The sequence below is a fragment of the Sardina pilchardus genome, chromosome 22, assembly GCF_963854185.1.
Source record: "Sardina pilchardus chromosome 22, fSarPil1.1, whole genome shotgun sequence".
NCBI lineage: Eukaryota > Metazoa > Chordata > Actinopteri > Clupeiformes > Clupeidae > Sardina > Sardina pilchardus.
This window is the reverse complement of record NC_085015.1, coordinates 21,847,248-21,868,920: the sequence shown is the minus strand read 5'-3', so window position 1 is coordinate 21,868,920 and position 21,673 is coordinate 21,847,248. Positions and strand designations below refer to the sequence as shown.

At 46.4% G+C, this 21,673-nt stretch overlaps 1 protein-coding gene across 1 annotated transcript in view; it reads right to left on the bottom strand.

Moving 5' to 3' along the window:
- snx29 (sorting nexin 29) overlaps positions 1-21,673 on the bottom strand; it is a 114,151-nt gene that overhangs the window by 88,611 nt on the left and 3,867 nt on the right. The window contains exons 5-13 of the mRNA XM_062525873.1: positions 19,723-19,903; positions 19,404-19,474; positions 18,141-18,398; positions 15,558-16,035; positions 15,157-15,281; positions 12,923-13,010; positions 12,692-12,774; positions 5,201-5,264; positions 4,643-4,771 (exon numbers count right to left, since the gene is read on the bottom strand). Of these exons, the coding sequence (XP_062381857.1) occupies positions 4,643-4,771; positions 5,201-5,264; positions 12,692-12,774; positions 12,923-13,010; positions 15,157-15,281; positions 15,558-16,035; positions 18,141-18,398; positions 19,404-19,474; positions 19,723-19,903 (1,477 nt within the window). The remainder of the gene's footprint in view (positions 1-4,642; positions 4,772-5,200; positions 5,265-12,691; positions 12,775-12,922; positions 13,011-15,156; positions 15,282-15,557; positions 16,036-18,140; positions 18,399-19,403; positions 19,475-19,722; positions 19,904-21,673) is intronic.

Genomic DNA, 21,673 nt, shown 5'->3' with positions numbered 1-21,673 from the left:
CCAGAAAAAAAACATGTAAGTGTCTATTCCAATTTGGCTTGAAGAATCTTTCATGAAAAGGAATCCAAAAATCTCATGAATTTCAATCTTCACTGGAAATGCAAAAAAACCCACATTGCCAAGCTATGTTAAGGGGAAGTTCAAAAACCTGCTGTGAAAGCTAAATAGGGGGAAATATTAGTATGTGTGTAGCACTACCACTCTTGGTAGCTCGGTAGTACCGCTGAGACCAAATCATAGTAGTATAACTGTAAGTGGTACATAATATGACCGTTGCATGGTGCTATCCGATGAACATAAATCTCACGCATCACCATGCTGTACACTTAGATTTATACTATGTGTCAGTTTGTGTGTGTGTGTCTGTGTGAATATACTGTATGTGTCTGCGTTTGCCTGAGTGTACAGTGTATGTGCATAACTGTGAGAGTGTGTATGTTTGTGCACATGCATCTTGGGTGCAACGGTTCTCAAGTTGCTCCAGGAAAAGTGTTTTCTCTGGGGCCCGGCGTGGGAACGGAGTGGTCCCCGGGGAGCTTCTCTTCCTTCCCCGCTCCGCTCGTTTTGTTGTCGGAGCGTGCTTTCTTGGTGAACAATGAGTTATACTTTTCTTACTCTCATGAGGAAGGGAGGAATATTGTAGTCATGGACACTCTTCTACAACTAGATGAACCTGCCCACCCTGCGGATGTGAAAGAGACTCAGAACGATTTGCGCAGGCTACACAGACTGGAAAAGGACCTGAAGCCAAAATGGCACATCGTCTCCCTTTTGGATTACCGGAGAGGGGGCCGAATCCCACAGGGCTTTGGCATCTCCAAGTTCCCCCTCTTCCAACATTGAGGACGGCACTTTCAAAACTAAATGGGAATCCATCCTGAATAAATGCTCTGCGGATTTAATGTGGCTCCTGATTGAGGATGGCAAAGCACAAAAGGCTACTCTACAAACCAAGACTGAAGAAACTCGAGCTGTGCTCCCAAACTGGACTCTTTTGAAACCAAACTCAAGATTAACCTACATGAATTAGAAATTACTATTAGGAAGATGAGACTCCAGAAGTTCAAGCAAGACGTTGAGGACTATTGAGCAGGGCCGGGTTTACCGCTGGAATAAAACTGTGGAACCAGTTTTACACACCACTGTGTTTCCTTTAATCGTACAAGCAGTGAGGACGAGAGGGTTTCTATGCCTCTACGGATCGGGATTTTTGAGAGGGCAAGTGGCCGTCTCTCTCTCTGAATCGGGCATACAATGTGGAAGCACAGGACACAGCAGGGGAGGAGATCACCAGCCCACTGTACACGGAACAGAGATGGACCACGGAAGAGGGCTTGGATAGGTCCTACGCCATCCACAGTAATTAACCTGTCTGATTTTGGATTAAGCAAAGAGCAAGTCTCCGTTTTGTCTAAGGGCCCCTACTCACAACGTGATTGCATTTGACACTACAGTGGATTTATGTTGCTTTTACCACAGCCTACATCTTAAAGCACTGTACTCTCAGCATGCAAGCCGCACACAGTGTTCCTCGAGTGCAATGATGACACTACTGACCTACAAAATCCCCGTTTTCTCCTTTCGCATCCAACCTGGCGCTCATCCCTTTTTCCAAGAACGTGGACTTTGAGGTTAACCGTTTGATGAAGACTGACCCTATTACGTTTAGATCAAATTTATCAAAGGAGGAGTACATTGCCCTCAATGACCTTGCTAATATTGACATCATTATCCGCCCAGCAGACAAGGGTGGCGGTGTAGTGGTGCTCTCTAGGGACAAATAGATCAAGGAAGCTCTCCATCAGTTAAACACTAAATACTATGAAAGACTGTTCACTAACCCTTTGCCAGATATGAAAAAGGAATTGGATGCGCTTTTGCAAGGGGCACTTGGTGAGGCTGCATAACATCTAACGAGTTGGGCTTCTTAACCGCAGATTACAGCCTTTTATTTACTCCCTAAAGTGCATAAAGAACCCAAGGACAACCCTCCCGGTCGGCCTACAGTATGATATCAGGCAATGGTGCGCTCACGGAACTGGCACCCAAATACATTAATGCCTTCATCAAACTTTTAGTGAGGGAACTCCCATCATTTATAGATTATAAATTGAGCATGTTAGACCTACAGTATGGCGAGGGGTGGTAATAGGCTACAGAGATCAAATCAAAGAGAGTGTTTTTGGAAACATCACCTTAATGCAATGGAGTATCCTGGTCTGATATGTCTTTATAGGTTACTTTGATTCATTTTCTTACTTGGTCGTGTGACTAGTCGGGGAACTGGGTGAAAACGTGGAGGTGTTTGGTTGCTTCTAACAACATCTCTGTTTGGATCCTAATGAATGAACTGGGCTAGCTAAGTGCTATCAAAGTAGCGCTGCGCACCAGAGCCAGTGAGTGCAGGCATTGAAACACAAGAGGTATGTATCAACTCGTCTTAGTTAAGGGAATGATGTAGTTTAATATGAAAAAACGGTGAAGTGTCTCTTTAATATGCAGTAGCCAGTTACAACAAAGGTATATCTCTTCCGTGTTCTGTCCCCGTGTTTGGAGTGCCTGAATCGAGATCTTTCTTAGAAGCTTCTATTCCTAACCAGCCTAGTGGGGCTTCATACCCACCAAGTTTCAAGTCCCCTGGTATTCTGGTGTCCTGGGATCGTCGAAAGAAAACAAAAAAACTCACTGTGCTAATGCTGTGGCGGTCATAATGAAAACGACATCTTGCCAGAGCAAGGCACCATTCTCTGCTATGTCTGAAACTTAAGGGGAAGTGTTTCTCACATGAGCCTCCGCATTTAAATGGATGTTGATTTTAACCCATTTCGAAAGGCCTAATTCTAGTAGTAGAGTAAAAGCACATTTGCGTCATCGCCGTCACACAGGATAATCCTAACTTCAAGAGACTGGGATGCACTACATGGCCCAAACCTATCTAGTTATTCATCTGTTTGTGTAGCCCACTTGGCACAAGCTTTTTGTGAGGATATTCAACATCTTCAAGGAAAGGATCCACCATTACAATGCTGTTTTGAGAGCTGTTTGTTGATGTCTTTTTTCTTCACACAGATTAATTTCTGTTGTCTCTTTAGACACTTAATATATTTATTTCAAACCTTGTTTTTTTTCTCTTTTGTCTAAACTCTTTCTGTTTTCTCCTCCTGTTTTTCCTCCAGTGGTTCAATGGTGTGAGTGCACCAGCTATGCTGTTTATCTAGCCCAAATCTATCCTCTGTCAAGAGCTGCATGCACACACAATGAATGTGTGTGTGTGTGTGTGTGTGTGTGTGTGTGTATGTGTGTTTGTGTGTATGTGTGTATGTGTGTATGTGTGTGTGTGTGTGTGTGTGTGTGTGTGTGTGTGTGTGTGTGTGTGTGTGTGTGTGTGTGTGTGTCTTGTCCGTAAGAGTTAATGAATATATGTCTGTTTGTGCAAGTTAGTGTGTGTGACACTATCACAACGAGAATGCACACAAAGGTGTGCATTTGCATACATGAGTGAATGTGCAAGCAAGTTTAATACATTCACGGGTGGAGAGGTCTATACACTTGTGCGCGATTTCGTGTGTGCGTGTGTGTGTGTGTGTGTGTGTGTGTGTGCGTGTGTCCTATGCACCCAAAGCACAGCTCAATCAATGAGGACCAGCAGTGAGCTGCACTCCAGACTCCCCCAGTGAAAGCTCCCCGACTGCTCCCACACCCCCTCCCACGCCACCCTCCGCCTTATTTTTAGCCACTATTGACTGCAGCAGGCCTGAGCGGAGGTGACGCTTTAAGTGAATGCATCAGCTCTAAGGCAGAGTGACGGAGGAAGAATGAAGGTGCAAAAGTAAACAGAAATAAATGGACAAAGTGGACAGAGCTGAGGCAATAGTCGGGGTATTTCAAGATCAAGTTGCCCCCATACCCCCCCAACCCACCCCCAACTCTTTTGTTGAACACACACACACACACACAAAACAACAAAACCACATTGACAGGTGAAATGAGGTTTGTGAGGAGAATGTAGCGTGTGTTTGTATATTTTTGTCAGACGTGGGAATGCACAGAGTACAATTAATAGTAGAACACTAAAGATACAGAAATTCCATCTGTAAATGTCACATTTTCAAGAGAACAGCATTCATTTCCCACATTTTGAAGTGTGCTGGTAGACCACATCTATAATGCTTCTAAAAAAAATACCCTGTATCAAAGTGCACTCATTAATTGAATTTTAAAACAAACGTCCTCCTGCAATACAATGCAGTCCACTCCTGTGTCTGTCTACTCACTCCAAACTATGATACCAATCACTGGTCACAGAGCTATTTCAAACACTGAGGGAAGGGCTATTCATTTGTACAACAAGAATGAAACAGAATCAAATTATGTTGTCCCTTCTGCCAAATGTTGTGTGCATCAAAGGATTCAAAGCATCCAAAGCTAAAGTAATGGTGATGCTCAAAGACTAAGTGGCTGTTCTAGTCACTTGGCTGGAAAATGTAATTTCCTGAGATAAAACTATACTTTGATTGCCTTCCTCTTGAAGAGGCGTTATGGATTGTTTTGTCTAAAATGACAAGCTACCTAGCAAACAGAATAAGGCATGCCTAGCTTCCCGTGAGTGTGTGTGAGTGTGTGTGTGTGTGTGTGTGTTTACCTGCCCAAGGCCTGCACTTTGGCCGCGTGTCTCTCCTCGAGCTCGGCCAGTTTGTTCTTCAGGGTGTCCACCTCCTGTCTGAGGCCAGCAGAGTGCTCCATCTCCCCATCCAACAGACTGCGCAGCGACCTGCAGCCCACACACACACACACACACACACACACGTTCAACAATCAATACCACATTTCCGGTTTGTAACATTTTCACACTGCAATTACATGTGGTGTAGATTGGGGTTATGGGATACAGTCATTCACATTTCAATAAAAGTCTAATAAATGCATCACTCTCATCGCTCATTAATTCTTCGGTTGCCTTTTAAAGCCTACTGTACCACTTAAGACCGAATCAACATCTAGAGAGGTCATTAAAATGACATTATGTCTTTAATCATGTTAAAGGATGACACACACAACACAACACAACACAAATACAGTCGCAAGCTTCTGACTGTCTCTCTCTCACACAGACTACTCCAGAGGCCACACACACACACACACACACACACACACACACACACACCGACACACACCCCCCCACACACACACACACACTCACGTGTTTTGTTCGGAGAGCTCGTCCTTCCGGTTCATCATGGCCACTATGGCTTGCCGTAACTCAACTGTGGGAACAGGGCGAGGAGAACAAAGGCTTAAATCAGCGGGAAAGGAAATCAAATAAAAAGCCTGACAAATTGGGAGGCAAAAGTTGCTCAAAGAGCCGTTAGTCTCTTAGTAACGTCTGGAGATTTAGTGGCCTATAAAAAAAGTAGCACTTCTCCCGTGATTATGGAGATCAGGCGAGGGAACAGACACTTTTATTCCTGATGTACCTTAACAAGACAAGAGACAAAACACTATTTCATGTGCTAAAGCGCTCATGGACATTCATCTTGTTTTAGTGGATCTTAAAAAATAGGACAAATGTAGCCCAACTGCACTCGTAAGTATGTGTGTTCAAGGTGTGTGCCTGTTGCATTTATGGGCATATTCCTATGGGCCTATACTGTATGTCTGCCTGTATACAACTACAGTATGTGTGCATTCATATGCTTGGGCATTTGTGTGCGTGTAGGTGTATGTGTGTAAGTGTGTGTGTGTGTGTGTGTGTGTGTGTGTGTGTGTGTGTGTGTGTGTGTGTGTGTGTGTGTGTGTCTGTGCATGAAGTTTGAAGGCTTTCAGACATTTTTGAAGATCTGCTATTATATAGACTACAGTAATTAAATAGACCTTCAGATATCGCCCGACAACTTCAGGCAGGTGTTTTTAACCATTAGCCTTGATACCTAATGTGCTTTGATTGAAGATGTAAGGCTGTAAAGGCGAGGTCATTTTTTAAAGGAACGTTATTAACCGTTCTTCTATTATGTTCTAATCGGTTAACATTTAAAGGAGATGCCTTGGAACATTGGAACAGGAACAAAAAAAAATGTTTTGCTCAGAACGCATCAAAAGGAAATTCATTGTGTTTTCAGTCCTTGGTTGTGTGTGTGTAGGCATGTGTTTTGTGTGTGTATGTAGGTGTATGTCTGTAAGTGTGTGTGTGTGTGTGTGTGTGTGTCTGATGTGATCCCCGATGCAATACAGTGGAGCAGTGCTTGTCTGTGTGTGTCTAAGTGTGTGTCTAAGTGTGTGTGTGTGTGTGTCCATAACGCCATCATGTACTGCACTTGTGTGAGTGCTTGCATCCTAGTTTGCCTCCAATAAATCCACACTAATCCAGAAGCACTTCCATACGACCCTCTTTGCTCGCTACAAAAGAAAGACCACAAACACCCACCCAAGATATTTGACCATCTCACGCCAAGAGACACCAATCCAGGCTGTCCCTCCCTCCTCCCATCTGCCCAAACCACCATACGAACCCCCCCCACCCCCCACCCCCCGAAATATCCTTGACCTTTCCTGGAACCAGCTGCCACCTGGTGAGGCAGGCCATTACCTCAATCTACAGCCTTAAGAGCCGTCAATTACAGGAGGCGTGGCGGAGCGCGAGTGGCCAGATATAATCTGCCACGCCAGGCCAAGTGCGTCGGCAATGACATTTCCAGTGGCGAGAGTTCGTGCTGACTTCGGAAGCAGCAGGTCTGATTGGCGGGCAGTTAAGTGTCTCCACACCTTTTTAAAATTTCGAAGAGGGATGACGAGTGGTGGTGTGTGTGTGGGAGTGGTAATCGTGTGTGTGTGTGTGTGGGGGGGGGGGGGTAGGCTTTTACAGATTTTTCCATTCTGATTCATCTCAAATGTTTTTGGAAATGATGTCAAAAACATCAAGCCTCCTGAGGTAGTGACTGTGAAAGTAAGTGGCCATGTAAGTGGTCCTACTTGTAAAGACCGGAGGTTCAGGAGAAGAAAAAGGCTGATGAATGAAAACAGCAAGGGGCAGGTTGACCACCAAGAGAAAGAGAAAGAGAGAGAGAGCGAGAGAGAGAGAGAGAGAGAGAGAGAGAGAGAGAGAGAGAGAGAGAGACGGTCAGGGTCCTCCACTTGCACACAGCATATTTTCTTAACCAGCGAGAACAATGAAGCCATGTGGCACCGAAGCCTTTGTAAATGCACAGGTGAGCTGAGTAGAAGAAATAAAAACAGCACTTGAGAGGTTCTGACGTATTTTACCATGTCCACCTGGCTGGCAGAAAGGAAGAGAGAGAGAGAGAGAGACAGAGAGATAGACTGACAGAGAGAGAGGGAGACAGAGAGGGAATAAGAGAGAGGGTGGGGTGCTTAGAGCTGCCTCAGAGCTGAGAGGCAGCCGGCAAACCTGGCAACAGCGTATGAAAGAAAGAAAAAGAAAAGCCTATGCGTGTGTGTGTGTGTCTCTCTCTCTCTGTCTGTGTGTGAGTGTGTGTGTGTGTGTGTGTGTGTGTGTGAGTGTGTGTGAGCACATTCGACTGTCAGGCGGCTGATGGCTAAATGAGCCCACAGCAGGAGGGCTGGGAGAAGACACTTCAGTAGCTGCCATCACACGCTGCCTAGGTAAACTCCACAACATGCCGGGCTCAGGAGACAGCAGAGAGGAGAGCACCCGGGGGGGGGGGGGGGGGCGGTGTATAGAAAAAAACTTCCGTTCTTTAAGGGCGATGCCCTCACCACCTGACCCTCCTCCTCCTCCTCTTCCTCGTATCTCATGAAGCCCAAGGCACCCCTGCTTAATTTAATTAGTCTACTCAAGAACCAATGCCAGTGGAGGTGTCTGTGTGGGGCTGGGGGAGGGGTGGGAGGGGGGCTGCACCTTGAGCTGAGAAAATTAGTTAAAATTCAGCGCAGTAATTGATAAAACTTCATAGAAAAGTAGAGCACGTCTGACTTTTAATGAAGGATCTGCAGATAAGGAAAGGTAGCTATGTTCGCTCGACTGTGTGTGTGTGTGTGTGTGTGTGTGTGTGTGTGTGTGTGTGTGTGTGTGTGTGTGTGTGTGTGTGTGTGTGTGTGTGTGTGTGTGTGTGTGTGTGTGTGTGTGTGTGTGTGTGTGTGTGTGTGTGTGTGTGTGTGTGTGTGTGTGTGTGTGTGTGTGAGTGTGTGAGTGAGAGAGAGAAATCGAAAAAAACAGTAAAAGTCAAGTTATGAGCAATAGGGTGTGTTTTTATGTCTGGAAGAGATAGAGAGAACGATAAGAGTTTTTGGAAAAAGATGGGGGCGCACATGTGAGTGTGACTGTGTGTACTCCTGTGTGTGCGTGTGTGTGTGTGTGTGTGTGTGTGTGTGTGTGTAAGAGAGAACGTGAGTAGGTAGGTTCATGGACGTGTGAGTGTGGGCTAGTGAGTGTGTGTGTCCAGCAGATGAGAACGCCCCCTCCCTGATATCTCCATCTGGAGGCAAAATACACCCTGGTGAGTCTGCAACACTTCATGCGCCTGCGTGCACACACACACACACACACACACACACACACACGCACACAAACAAAACACAGCGATGATTTATGAGCAACTAGTCTGACCATGACCTGCCATGCTGTCTACACACACACACACACACACACACACGCATGCACGTCCACACAGAGACAGACGCTCTCAGACAAACATAAGAGTCTCATAAACAACGGGTGGATGAGCTGAGTCATGCATGACCACCCAAATCATAAAAACATACATGAATAAAACAAACACACACACACACACAGACACACACACACACACACATACACACACACACACGCACACACGCACACACACACAGGGCGGTTCCATGGCTTGAATTGAACCAGGAGCTTTGAGCACTCTTCTCAGACGTCGAAGACTCCAAAAGAGCGGACAGCTCCAGACCCGCTTTTCTCCAGCAAAGGTTATCTCCGCGGGAGGGACTCTAATGCCATGCTAATGCATGTATCGTATCGCGTCCCCCCCAATATGGGCCGTCCCTCTCGTCCCACACAATGAATGAGCCATCCATGCAAATGAGCGGCCACGGCCCTCCCTCTAGAAATAAAGCCGTTTCGCTTGACCTCCGACCTCCGGTTATTGCAAATGAAGACACGTTGTAGAAGAATCATCCAACAGGTTTAGAACACGGACACTGCTCATTCAGAATCGCTCTGCTGCGCGTTATAATGCATTATAACTATTCTCATAATCGTCCATAAGCGTCTGCTTATCGTTAGAATGTGTTATAACTATTCTGATATTCGTCCATAAGCCTCTGCTGCGTGTTAAAATGCGTTATAACTGTTCTGATATTCGTCCATAAGCCTCTGCTGCGCGTTATAATGCAATACAACTATTCTCATATTCGTCCAGAAGCCTCTGCTGCGCGTTATAACTATTCTCATATTTGTCCATAAGCCTCTGCTGCGCGTTATAATGCGTTAGAACTGTTCAGATATTTGTCCACTAGCCTCCTCTGCTCGTTATAATGCATTATAACTATTCTCATGTTCGTCCACAAGCCTCTGCTGGCGCGTTACAATGTGCTATAACAAGCTCGTAGCCCATTCAGCCTCCTCTGCTCGTTATAATGCGTTATAACTATTCTCATGTTCGTCCATAAGCCTCTGCTGGCGCGTTACAATGTGCTATAACAAGCTCGTAGCCCGTTCAGCCTCCTCTGCTCGTTATAATGCGTTATAACTATTCTCATTTTCGTCCATAAGCCTCTGCTGGCGCGTTCCAATGTGCTATAACAAGCTCATAGCCCGTTCACCTCCACATCCACACACACAGAGCAGAGGAGAGGAGCGATAATCATGAGGTGGTGAGCAATAATCATAAGGTGGCGACGGCACTCTTGTCTAAATGCCACAGTCGTCTCCTATTGTGGATTCAGTGCCCAACCGGCTCTCACCATGAGAAAATTGAGCAATTTTAACAGTCGGGAGTGCAGGCGGCGAACTAAGTGTGATCCAAAAGAGTGTGCCGTGGTCGGCCCTCTTGCAATTGACTTGACGTAATTCATGAGTCATTAATTGCGTTGACTTGGCCGCGGGTCACAGACGCCTCATGCATTGTTAACGGTGTTTCAATACAGAAATGTCTTGAGAGCTGATGTGGTACAAGGAGACAGGGGCTGGAACAATGAACACACGCGCACACACATACGTACGTACACACACACACACACACACACACACACACACACACACACACACACACACACATACACACACATACATCATCATCATCACAGGAACTTCTACACTTCCCTAAATCTCACATTTAGTATTCGCATTGACAAACATGCACATTGACTGACACATGTAGTCAGTCAGGCATGCACACACACACACCATCATCATCATCATCATCATCATCAGAAACTACTACACTACCCTAAATCTCAATGGGACTCTGACTGACTGCATGCGTCAGATTCCATGGGCAGTCACGCACGCACGCACACACACACACACACACTATCATTCTCCCTCCACCTAAGTGAATATTACTACACACACACACACACACACACACACACACACAAACGCTCACACACCTATACAGACATACTCTCGCTCCCAGTCTCCTGAAGTCTGACGCGCTCACACGCCCCCACACAGTGCATTCTCAATTCTCAGTTCCTGAAGAGAGAGAGACAGAGACAGAGAGACACACAGAGAGCGAGAGAGAGAGAGAAAGAGAGCGACAGCCAGCCTGAGTAGGCCCTGCCCCCCCCCCCCCTTCCCTCCCTCATCTCACTAGGAGATTTGCGAGGCTGTAGTAAACCTCCATCCATCATCTCGTGCTCCACCTGGCCAGGCCCTTTGCTCTGCCCCCAAACGCTGCGCCGACCGCAGGCTGGACTCTGAGCCAACAGTGCCATCCGTTGGAGGAAGACAGAGTGGATGCCTCCAACGTAATGATTTATTGACTGCTCAGCGGCTTACACAACGTGCCTAATTTCTCACATAACACTCGCTTAGAAATCTAACGCGCGTTCCTGCTGCAAAATTCGGCTCGGGCTTTGCCATGTTTTATGAGATTGTTATACTTCAGAACTTGGAAGTGCATTTTGCGTTTTGCATTTTTTATTTTGACGAGGCTTATGGATGAATATGAGAACAAGCAGACAGCTAATGATAAGATGTCTTGGTGCAGACAGAACAGCTGGTTTCCAGTGTTTGCAATAAATCTTCCGTCGAGGTTTTGCGGGGAGAGACAAGTGGCTCTGGACACCTTCCAGGAGAGCAGCGCAACTCCCTCGCATCCATCAGGGTTCCTTCACATGCGCTTGCAGGGACTCAACTGGTTGCAATCGGGCACGGCTCTGCCCGCCGCCTGGCATGGCATGGCATGGCATGGCATGGCGGACGAGCTTCCTCTGGCTGCTGGGGAGCGCCAGCGCCCTTGGCTAACGCCAGTTTAGCCCTGGCACCTCTGCCAGTGGCGTATCATCGTTACCATCTCTCCATCTTTAAATTGGATTCTTTATTAATGTCCTATTCTCGCCACTTATCAGCACTGGCTCAGAGGAGAGCAGCGCTGGCGGCCAACAGAGTCCTTCCAAACAGGCAGATCTCATCTGCTCTGCCCTCAAAGCTCAATGTGTTACCAGAGAGCACTGCTGCCCCCACTGGTCAACTGGGGTAAACGCAGCCAGTTCAATAGAGCCAACAACAATGGTCGTTATATCAAACGACAATGCTGTGTGGAAGACGAACATTTTTAATTATTAAAAAAAAAACACTCTACCAGGTCTAAAATGTGCAATATATTGGTCCATAAAATTGCATTTAAATCAAAGAAAACATTTTATGACTATTTCAGTGGCTTAAGAACGTGCACTGCCGTCTTCCGTAGTTTAATTTAGAGAAACAATATACAAGGCGAGGAATAATTTAATCTCTGAGGGTGGTGTTGTTGAATGAGTGCAATCACTTCCATGAAGCTGGAGAGCTGCCACCATTATATGACTAACAAGCAGTCATTGACGACAATAGCTTTTATGTGTCTCCGTGTGCGTAAAGCACAGACCCTCTCACTCTCCCTAATCTACAAAAAAGAGGATCATAACCACACTTCTTGGAAAGAAAAGGGAATACGTGGTTAAGAGTTATTTCAAAAGTAGCCAGGAAATAGTCAGAAATCCTCATAATATGATGGAACTATGTTTCCAACCGATTGAAACCCATTTTAAATTCTGCTCCCCCAATTTCTGTTACCTGGTTAAACCATCATTAGTTGAATGAATTGGTTAGTCACAGGGCCTGACTCATTTCTAGACTTCTATTACAAGTTTGCTTTCAGTCAATTCACAGTTGGCTACTCATGCAGCAGTTGGTGTCTGGCCACCCAACCATTGGGAAAATCCATTTAGAGTGTAAGGGGAGTACAGCGAGTAGATTAAACAAGTTGCACGCTGTGACTCAAGATGGCCTCCTCACACTCTCTGTCCTGTTCGACATTATTTCTCAAGCATGACTTAAGGCTTTTCTTTTTTTCCTGAAGGCAAAGGCAAAAGGACTGTATGAGAGAGAGAGACAAGGGTAGAAAGAGTCAAAGGGAGAGGAAGAGGGAGAGGAGGAGAGAGAGAGAGAGAAAGAGAGAGAGAGAGAGAGATAGAGAGAGAGAGAGAGAGAGAGAGAGAGAGAGTGAGAGAGAAAGTGAGGACTCACCAACAGTCATGGACTCGGGAAGGCCTGGGGTGGGCAGCATGCTGCTAACAGGTGCGGCCGTCACTGGGGGACTGGGCTCCATGCTGGGACAGGAGGGAAGCAAAACAGACGGAGCGAGAGAGACGTGTGAGAGAGTGATGGTCAGAATGTTCCATACCACCTGGCATGGAATAATAAAGTGCAGTGCTAACTTCGGCCACTCCTGTACCTGGAGGACGAGGCTGAACTCACCTGAACTGCAGCTGGGACGAGGGCTTCTCCACGTCCGACGCCAAGCCTGTGCTGTACGCCCCAAAGCCCACGGTCTCCACTGAACTGGCTGAAAATGCACAAACACACACATAAACAAACACACACACACATACAGGATAAGCCCCAATAAGTTAAACAGGTTTATGTACTTCATGTACCGGGGTTGAAGGGTGCGACCAAAAATCTGCCTAGTGCCACTAAAAGTTGTCATTGGTTGCTCCAGTGCACCCAACAATTTGCCGGTCTAACTCTGCATCCCCTTTTTGTGGCCATCACATCACATAATATCTGTTTTTCTATTTCAAGTAGGTCTACACATACACTACTCACAAAGAGTCAGGGATATTCGGCTTTCAGGTGAAATTCCAGGATGAACCTAAAATCCACTATAACCTTTACAGGTGAACTTAATGTGACCTTCTCTAATGTTTTGACTGCACATTTCCAAAAGTTCAATGTTTCAGTACTTTCTGCATTGAAACATGACATTTCACCCGAAAGCAAGACATCCCTCACTTTTTATGAGTAGTCTTCTGGACTTATTCAAGCAATCACTCTTTTCCCTGCTCTCTGTCAACAACAGGCCCAGCCCTCCCCCTCCGCACAAGTACATGAATCAAAACACTAATTTCAGGACTGATCGGTTGACATATACTATGAACCTAAAATCCACTATGACCTTTACAGGTGAACTTAATGTGACCTCTAAATTTTGAATGCGCATGCCCAAAAGTTCAATGTTTTCGTACTTTCCGTACTGAAACATTACATTTCACTTTTTGCGAGTTGTGTTTGAGTCCTCTGGACTTACTCAAGCAGTGTCTCTTTCCCCTGCTCTCTGTCATTCTCTCAAACAACAGGCCCGGCCCTCCCCCTCCCCACGAGTACATGAATCAAAACACTCATTTCAGGACTGATCGGTTGACCGAATCGCAATTCAATTCATTGTTCATTATGGATTACATCATGAACACCGCAGCGCAACTTTTTCTTTCCAAAAATTCAAATGAACTACTCATTAGTTCTCATTTCAACAAAGACAATTGCGGAGACCATATTTTCTCCAATAAATCATAGCGTGCATTTACGGAGCCTTAGGGTAGTTAAGCTAATGTTAGAACACAACGTGGCTGTCGGAGCTTTAGCTGCTTGTCACCATCAACCACTTGTGGATAACATTAGGCGACCATTCATTTATTAACTCTGATGGAATGTTTATTCGGCCGACCATGATAAAAAGTGAATAATATTTTACAAGACTAAACAGGGCTTGTCTGGGGGAGACTCAAGACAGCCTGGACCAGAGGAGAAATGAATAACTTAAGAAAAACACACACATAGGAAAATTGACGAGTGATTAGATATCCAGTGACGTTGTATGCATCTCCAGGCTACAACCAGTGCAGCTGAAGGAGAAAGAAACCGTGAGGAGGAGAGAACTGTAGAGAGGAGCAGCGCGGGAGGAGGAGGACTGTAGCTAACATGGTGCGCTGGGACAGCTGAGATGGACTGCAAACACAGACAGATGTGGCTTCATTTTTGTCAGGCTAGCAGCATGCACAGAGGCACTAGGTTCAATCCAGAGTGGATGGATATACCACACCTGACAGGTAATACTAGCCCAATCACAGTGACATCTGTTACTGTAAATTCATACTTATTTTGTGTTTCTCTCTACTGACGATAATAATGTTTCTTCTGTTGCATTACATACAAGCAATTTATACATTTTTATGGCCCCCAGAGTCCAAGAAGAAAACTTGTTCTGGGAATACCCATCCCTACTCTGATCCTGACCTCTGACCTATTATTGTAGTATCGTGACAAATTCCGGGTGCACCTCAATGAAAACGTTACGCGCATCAGTGCAACCAACGTAAACAATTAGTCTGGATCCCTGTGTACAGTTAAGGGCCGGGTTTCCCAAAATCGTTAAGAAGCTCTTAAGTCCTAGGAACTTCTTAGGAGCGTTCTTAGAACATTCTTACAACGCTCCTAAGAAGTTCTTAGCACTTAAGAGCTTCTTAACAATTTTGGGAAACCCGGCCATGATGAGTAATACAACTCAATCTAATCTTGGTACTGCAACATCAACATCACACACGGGGAATCCCTGAAGTAGCAGGCTAGGCATGTACAGTATGTAGTGATGCAGCCATGCTGCGCAGCAGGGATTATGCAGCGGTGACGTGAGAGGACATTTGACCTCTGACCTGGCTGTGTGTAGACATCCGAGGGGGCCAGCGGGATGAGGATGTCCGAGCTGTCGTTGTCATTCTCCGTCAGGATCTGTCTGGGGCTCCACGTGGAGACACTCGACAAGCTACCCACCACCATTCTGCATACACACACACACACACACACACACACACACACACACACGGATAGATAGATGGAGTTAGAGTGTGTGTGTGTGTGTGTGTGTGTGTGTGTGTGTGTGTGTGTGGGTGTGTGTGTGTGAGTGTGTGCGTGAGAGAGAGAGAGAGAGAGAGAGAGAGAGAGAGAGAAAGAAATCACAATCTCTTCACTGTCCGTGAATATGATACATATTTCTCAAACGTGGCCATTCTCTATAAATAGGCTGCGTAGCCGCTTAAGGTCCCATCACACTCACTGTTCTGTGCTCCCGGTCTCCTCCTGTGGCGCCGCCCTGCCTTTCCCGTACACGTCCACGTCCTCCTCGTCCTCGTCCTCCTCGTTGTCGAGGCTCTTGGAGTCCAGCAGCGCTCCGTTGTGGGGCGGCGGGGTGGTGGCCCAGCCCACGATGCCGCCCTCCAGCAGCCCGTTCTGGGAGGGCGAGGGATCCAGCGCCTCCTGGGCCTCCAGCGACTCCGGCGCGGGGTCGGGGTCCTCCTCCTCCGGGCTGCCCTGCCCCTGACCTTGACCTTGACCCTGACCCTGACCCGGGCCCATCGGGACTGGCACTGCGGGCGTGGGCGTCCCCATCGCCGCGCCGGCGGTCGCCGCCAGGCCCTTCCTGGGGCTGCGGACGCCCTCGTAGGGCTCCTCTCCGTCGGGGTCGTCGTCGTCGAAGGAGATGATGTTGGTGATCTTCTTCTTCCGCCGGCGCTCCTTCCTGGCCAGGCCGGAGTCTGCGGGGGGGGGGGACGGAGGAGGCACTGAGAGGGGCAGCAGACAACTCCACACACAACCAATGGGGACGCTGCAGTCGAGCAAACGCTGCGAAACGAATGGGTCTGCGGGTCTGATCCACACTTTCCCATAATAATCCCCATATGAATTGACATGAATTGACATGAATTGATATGAAAAGACTGAATCTGACTGCTTACTGGCAGCTCCTTCAAGTGAGCCGCAAATAGGCTCAGACGTGAGCGCTCCAACACACTCTGTCAATTACCAGCGCGCAGCAGCACAGAAATCTACAATATTATTGACAAGCATTCAATAAACAATGGACTTTATTGAGCAGCGGCACACCAAACAGAGCTGAATGGGAATGGGTTGTGCGGCAGCAGTGAGAGGGCTCAGCGCTGGGGTGCGAGGGTGTATTGGCATCAGTGGAATCTATGCAGTCGAGGATCAAAAGCGGAGTACACAGCACTTGTGTCGGTGCACTCTGACTAATGGCCATGCGTACAAACAAACACAAATACACTGTCCTGACCCAGCCTGACCTGCGGTAAAGACCAACTATGAAACACCAGCGCAGATGCAGCAATATTAGCAATAGCAACAAACCAACACCAACAAACCAACACTGTATCAGAGTAGATCAGGACCACAAAGCCATGGACGACCATTTTATTTGCAGTGTCCGGCCTTCACAAATGAGAAAGCCCTGAAGATAAGAGACGCCGGCTTATGAATATGAAGCAGAATGTAAGAATAATTCTGAGATGAATGACTTCAACATTGTCATGCTAATAGGATTAAACCAGATCTGGGATTATATCTGGTTTTTTTTTATTAAGAATCTCAAAAGTCAGAGAGAAAACATAATTCCGTCAAGCACACTGCACACTGCTAAATCCTTGTCTGGGACACTTGCCCCACATCCATTAATGGTTGAATAATAATTACATAATCATCGCATAATGATCATTACGACGGCGTGCCACATCTCATTTGTCCCGTCAGGCACTCAACCAAAAACCAAAAAGCACTGACGTCGTCGGAGAAAGAAAAATGGGCGAAATAATCAGATTAATCAAACTTGACAGACGTAAAATGTATTCTTGGCATGGTTTAATGTGAGCGCACACAACTGACGTTACTCCCCTTACCGAAATTCTAATTCTGAAATAATTTTCTCCGTCATTACTTCCCGCTTCTGTGAAGACGGATTATGAATAATTTTGGATCTCCCTGGAGCGCAACTCCTCGATGTGCGTGGCACCGCGCGCATTTTCTGATCTACTTAACTAGATACAGCTGTCTAGACTGTCGACCTGGCGTTTAAAGATTCACAGCTTCCAAAAGACTCACGCCACGGGAGATGCAACTATCTGGGAAGAGGCTGACATAGTTTTATCTGTGACACTGTACCAACGGGGAGCGCTTGTATCCAGAGACGTTGCCAGATAAGAGGAAATCACGCTCTTCAGTTAATACTATAGGCCTGGACAGAGCTTCCCTTAAACGGTTTACCAACACCTCTGGTGTGCCAGACAGTGTTAATCTGTTCAGATGTTTGCATGTGGTCATAGCAGCTGCGTTCATATCAGTTGCCATTTGATGTTCTTGTCTATGGGAATAACGGTGGCATACATTATAAGACATGTGCATGACAGTCCAAGATTATAGATCTGCAGATTGTTCACTATAACTCTCTTTCAAGTGTTCTGAGAGTCATGGACTCTCATCCTAGGCTGAAATTCGCCCGGCAGCTCAGGCTGGAAACCAGCAGATCTATCTCCTCTGTTTACTGCCAGAACCTTTGGCTCCAATCAGAAACGAGCTCATCCAAAAGACGCACCGGATCATTGGTCTGATTGGTTGAAGGACTATCCAAGCGTACGGAGTCATTTGAACATGCTCATTGATCACGCCTCTTGTGCAGTAGAAACAAAGCGCAGCCTCCCCAGACTAATGTTCAATCTTAAAAGATTGAGCTTAGTATGGAGAAAACCAGACTACTCTCATCCATGTATTTGAACAAACTTGCAATTTGTTGCAATTGCAAACAGATGCACCTGTATGTGTGTGTGTGTGTGTGTGTGTGTGTGTGTCCTACCAGCGGAGGTGCTGCGCGGTATCACAGGCAGTGGGTCGGAGGCGCCCTCGGGGCGCGGGGTGAAGCCCGGCACGACGGCAGTGGCCGAGCCGATCTCGCGCAGCAGGCTGCTGACCCCCTGTGTGGACTCCTTCCACAGGCTGCTCATGCCCTGCGTGGACTCCTTCAGCAGGTGGGACACGCTGGCGCTGCCCGCGCCCGCCTGCCCGTTCAGATCCGTGTTGTCGATGTTGATGGCGAACAGGATGGAGTTGAGGCCTTAGGGCAGATTAGTGGAGAGTCACAAGACCATAAGGATGATCTCCACACAATAAAATGCCTAGCTATCTGGAAACATAGAAAAAACCCTTTCACACGGTAGTAGTAGCACAATGTTACATCTTGTTACATCGTATTTACGATATAAATTACGCATGGTAGTAGCACAATGTTACATCTTGTAACGTCGTATTTATATACGATATATATACGACGAGTAACGCATGTTGTATCATATACTCTGTGCCAGGTCTGGAATTTCATCATTTTAGGGGCAGGGCCACTTGGCCTTCGGTTGGGCATATTTGGGGAGGGGCACAGAGGCCATATGTCAGGGCACCAAGGCCAAAGTTAATTATACAGTCGGCTACATAACAATGATCAAAGTTGTATTTAGCCTATTCACAGCAGTAGACCTGCATCACTGCATGAAACATTACACAAACATAAACATGACATATTAAATAGAACTGGAAATCTGATTTGTAATATGTTTTCACATATATAGGCTATATTGAACATTTATTTTCTGACATTAGACTATTGCTTCCCAAAGCTGCCTAATATCTAAATTTCTCGCCTTGTCTTCTGGCTGTTGAATGTTGGACTTTTCTTGCTGTGTGCGCTGTCAATTTCTCCACCACATCAAAGACTAAATTAATTCGTGCTGTGAATGCCAAGATTATTTTGACAGGCCATAGGCTACAAATTAAAATTGCTATTAGTCAGACACAAAGCAGAATATTGAAAGAAGGGGGCAGCAAGGCCACAGTGGCCTGTGAACTTCCGATTTTCAAAGGGGCATCACAGCCAAGGCAAGGGGCAAGGGGCAAAGACAGCCATAGCCGTCGTGAAATTCCAGTCCTGCACTGAGCAAATTAAATGTAACAGTAAATCGTAATCCATAGTGCCGAACTACATGTACACCATCTTACTAAACGCAGGCACAATAGGAAAGGTGAAGCCAAAACCCAGCCAAAGGATGCAGATGTACAGTAGTCTTACCAGCAGCCATGGTGGGCAGCATACTGGCTCTCTCCTCATCCAAAACAAAAGCCCAGTCTTCATAAAAGGCACTAAGGACGGAAAAACAATTATCAACCATTCTGTCTCTCTGGGCGTCCAAAACAGTGCCTCAGCAATTCAATCTGTAGAACTCAAGGCTTTTAACTAACAAGCTTTCCTTTGCACACAAAGATGTAAACATGCACAGACCCAAAAATAAACACACACACAAATAAATGAACCAAACAAACAAGCGCACACACGCGCACACACACACACACACACACACACACACACACAGCAGGGGTCCTCGCGCTACCTGAGACGGGTGCGGTCAGCCAGTACAGTGTGCAGGTAGCGCTCGAGCGAGTGCTCGTTGAGCGCGGCGCGCAGCCAGGCTCGTCCACGGCCCTGCTCGGAGGAGATGTGGCGCAGGGAGTAGAAGCGCTGCAGCTCGTGCCGGTTCAGGTGGTCCTTCACATAGAACCAGTAGGTCAACTCTGGAGATAAGAACACATATTGTTTTTGTTTTTCTTTTACTGATAAACCATTAGTTAGAATATCCAACCATTAAACACTATACAACATTAGTTAGGAATCTTTAGTTCCTCTAGGTCCAAAAAGAGCAGAGCATAAAAAAGTAATAATAAAAGGGGGATCCTGAAATCCAAAATATTGACTTTCAGGGCCCATTCAGAGTATAGACAAGGTTTAAGCAAAATCTGAGACGGTGCAGAAGCAACCTTGTCTGGTTTGACACAGAAAGACCCACGAGTTAATCAATAAGTACTAAAAAGTGGGAGTCAAAACAAACTTCTGCAATCCCACCACCTTGAAAAGTGTAGGTGTGACGTTGTTTACAAGACTGTGGAGGGATGAAACACACAAGATGGTGAACCACCCTTGCTCTAACATCTTAACTTACAGGCGCACTTGGAAAACCAAAGGTAGCCTCAGGCAAACAGAAACAATACAGGCTCAGGAGGGCTCTGGAGCAAAAGGGAAGTACCGTAGTACAAGGATGAGACTCAGGTTTGTGTTTTTCTCTGATATCGCTCCTGGTCACAAGCTGCCACACCGGCCTGTCCGCGAGGCAAAAGGCCCGCGGGCAGTACTCAATAATTCACAATCTGAACTACATACAAGCTCTGCCCGCAGTACCGGCTCACCACTCAGAGCTGACCTAAAAGAATGACCATTGGAACTCCTCCGCCACAAAAACAAAAAAAAATGCAACGGGTCATATTGTGAGATTAACAAGTTGGTCCAGAGAACATGAATTATGCAGATGCATGAGCCTGATTACTGCCCACACACACACACACACACACACACACACACACACACACAAACACACATCCATTCCCATATCAAGGGTGTGCTTCACGCTTCAACAGCTTTCTCTGGAGGCCACAGCGGGCAAAGAGGCTACATTTAGCAACAAAGGGGGCACACGAACAGGGCGACAGTTCTCACTGCTTATTTTTACACTCCAGATTTGCAAAAAGACGGGCCCAGAAAAAAAAGAGGATGTTCTCAGTTTCTAGGCCATGCTAATTAGGAAGAAATGAGAGCGTCGCTCCTTCAGCCCCCCCCTTCTCACCGCCACTCTCACACCACAGAAACACTAACAGAAACATGTCAGTAATTTTTAGTTCTGTCAGGTGATACTTCAGCCTTTTCAGACGGCGGCCCTTAATTCAGACTGTATACAGCCATGTCACACAGGCAGACATCACGGACTTGGATGAACAGTAAAGAAATATCTATAACAACGCACATAAACACCAAGACGATGCTGCTAAATGTAAAATTCACCATATATGATGATTAGATTCCATTATTGGGAAACAATCCAATGTGCTCCGCTCATAACTGCCTGAAAATAATTCCGCAGTTGAAGGGGAATCTCCAACGAATATGTAAGGGTTCTAAAAAAGACAATCATCTATAAATCCTGTGGGCATCATCTCAGAGGATGAGATCATTACACTTTCACAGAAAATCCGATGCTGTTCCACAACATAAAGTTTCCTTCACAAAGTTTGATTAAAACTCATAAGATAAAAAAAACAAGTGGACTGGCTGGATGTCTGCTGTCACTCCTTTAAATAGGCAAGTTAATCATGGAAGTCCACTGACTCATCGGCTCAGCGGGTTCCTGGAGCTTCCCCAAGACGGGTAGACGAGAGGAAAAAAAAAGGACGCTCCTGTTTTAACAATCTCGCCCGTCACTCTCGAGATTATCTGGCACCTTCCGGCCTCTCATC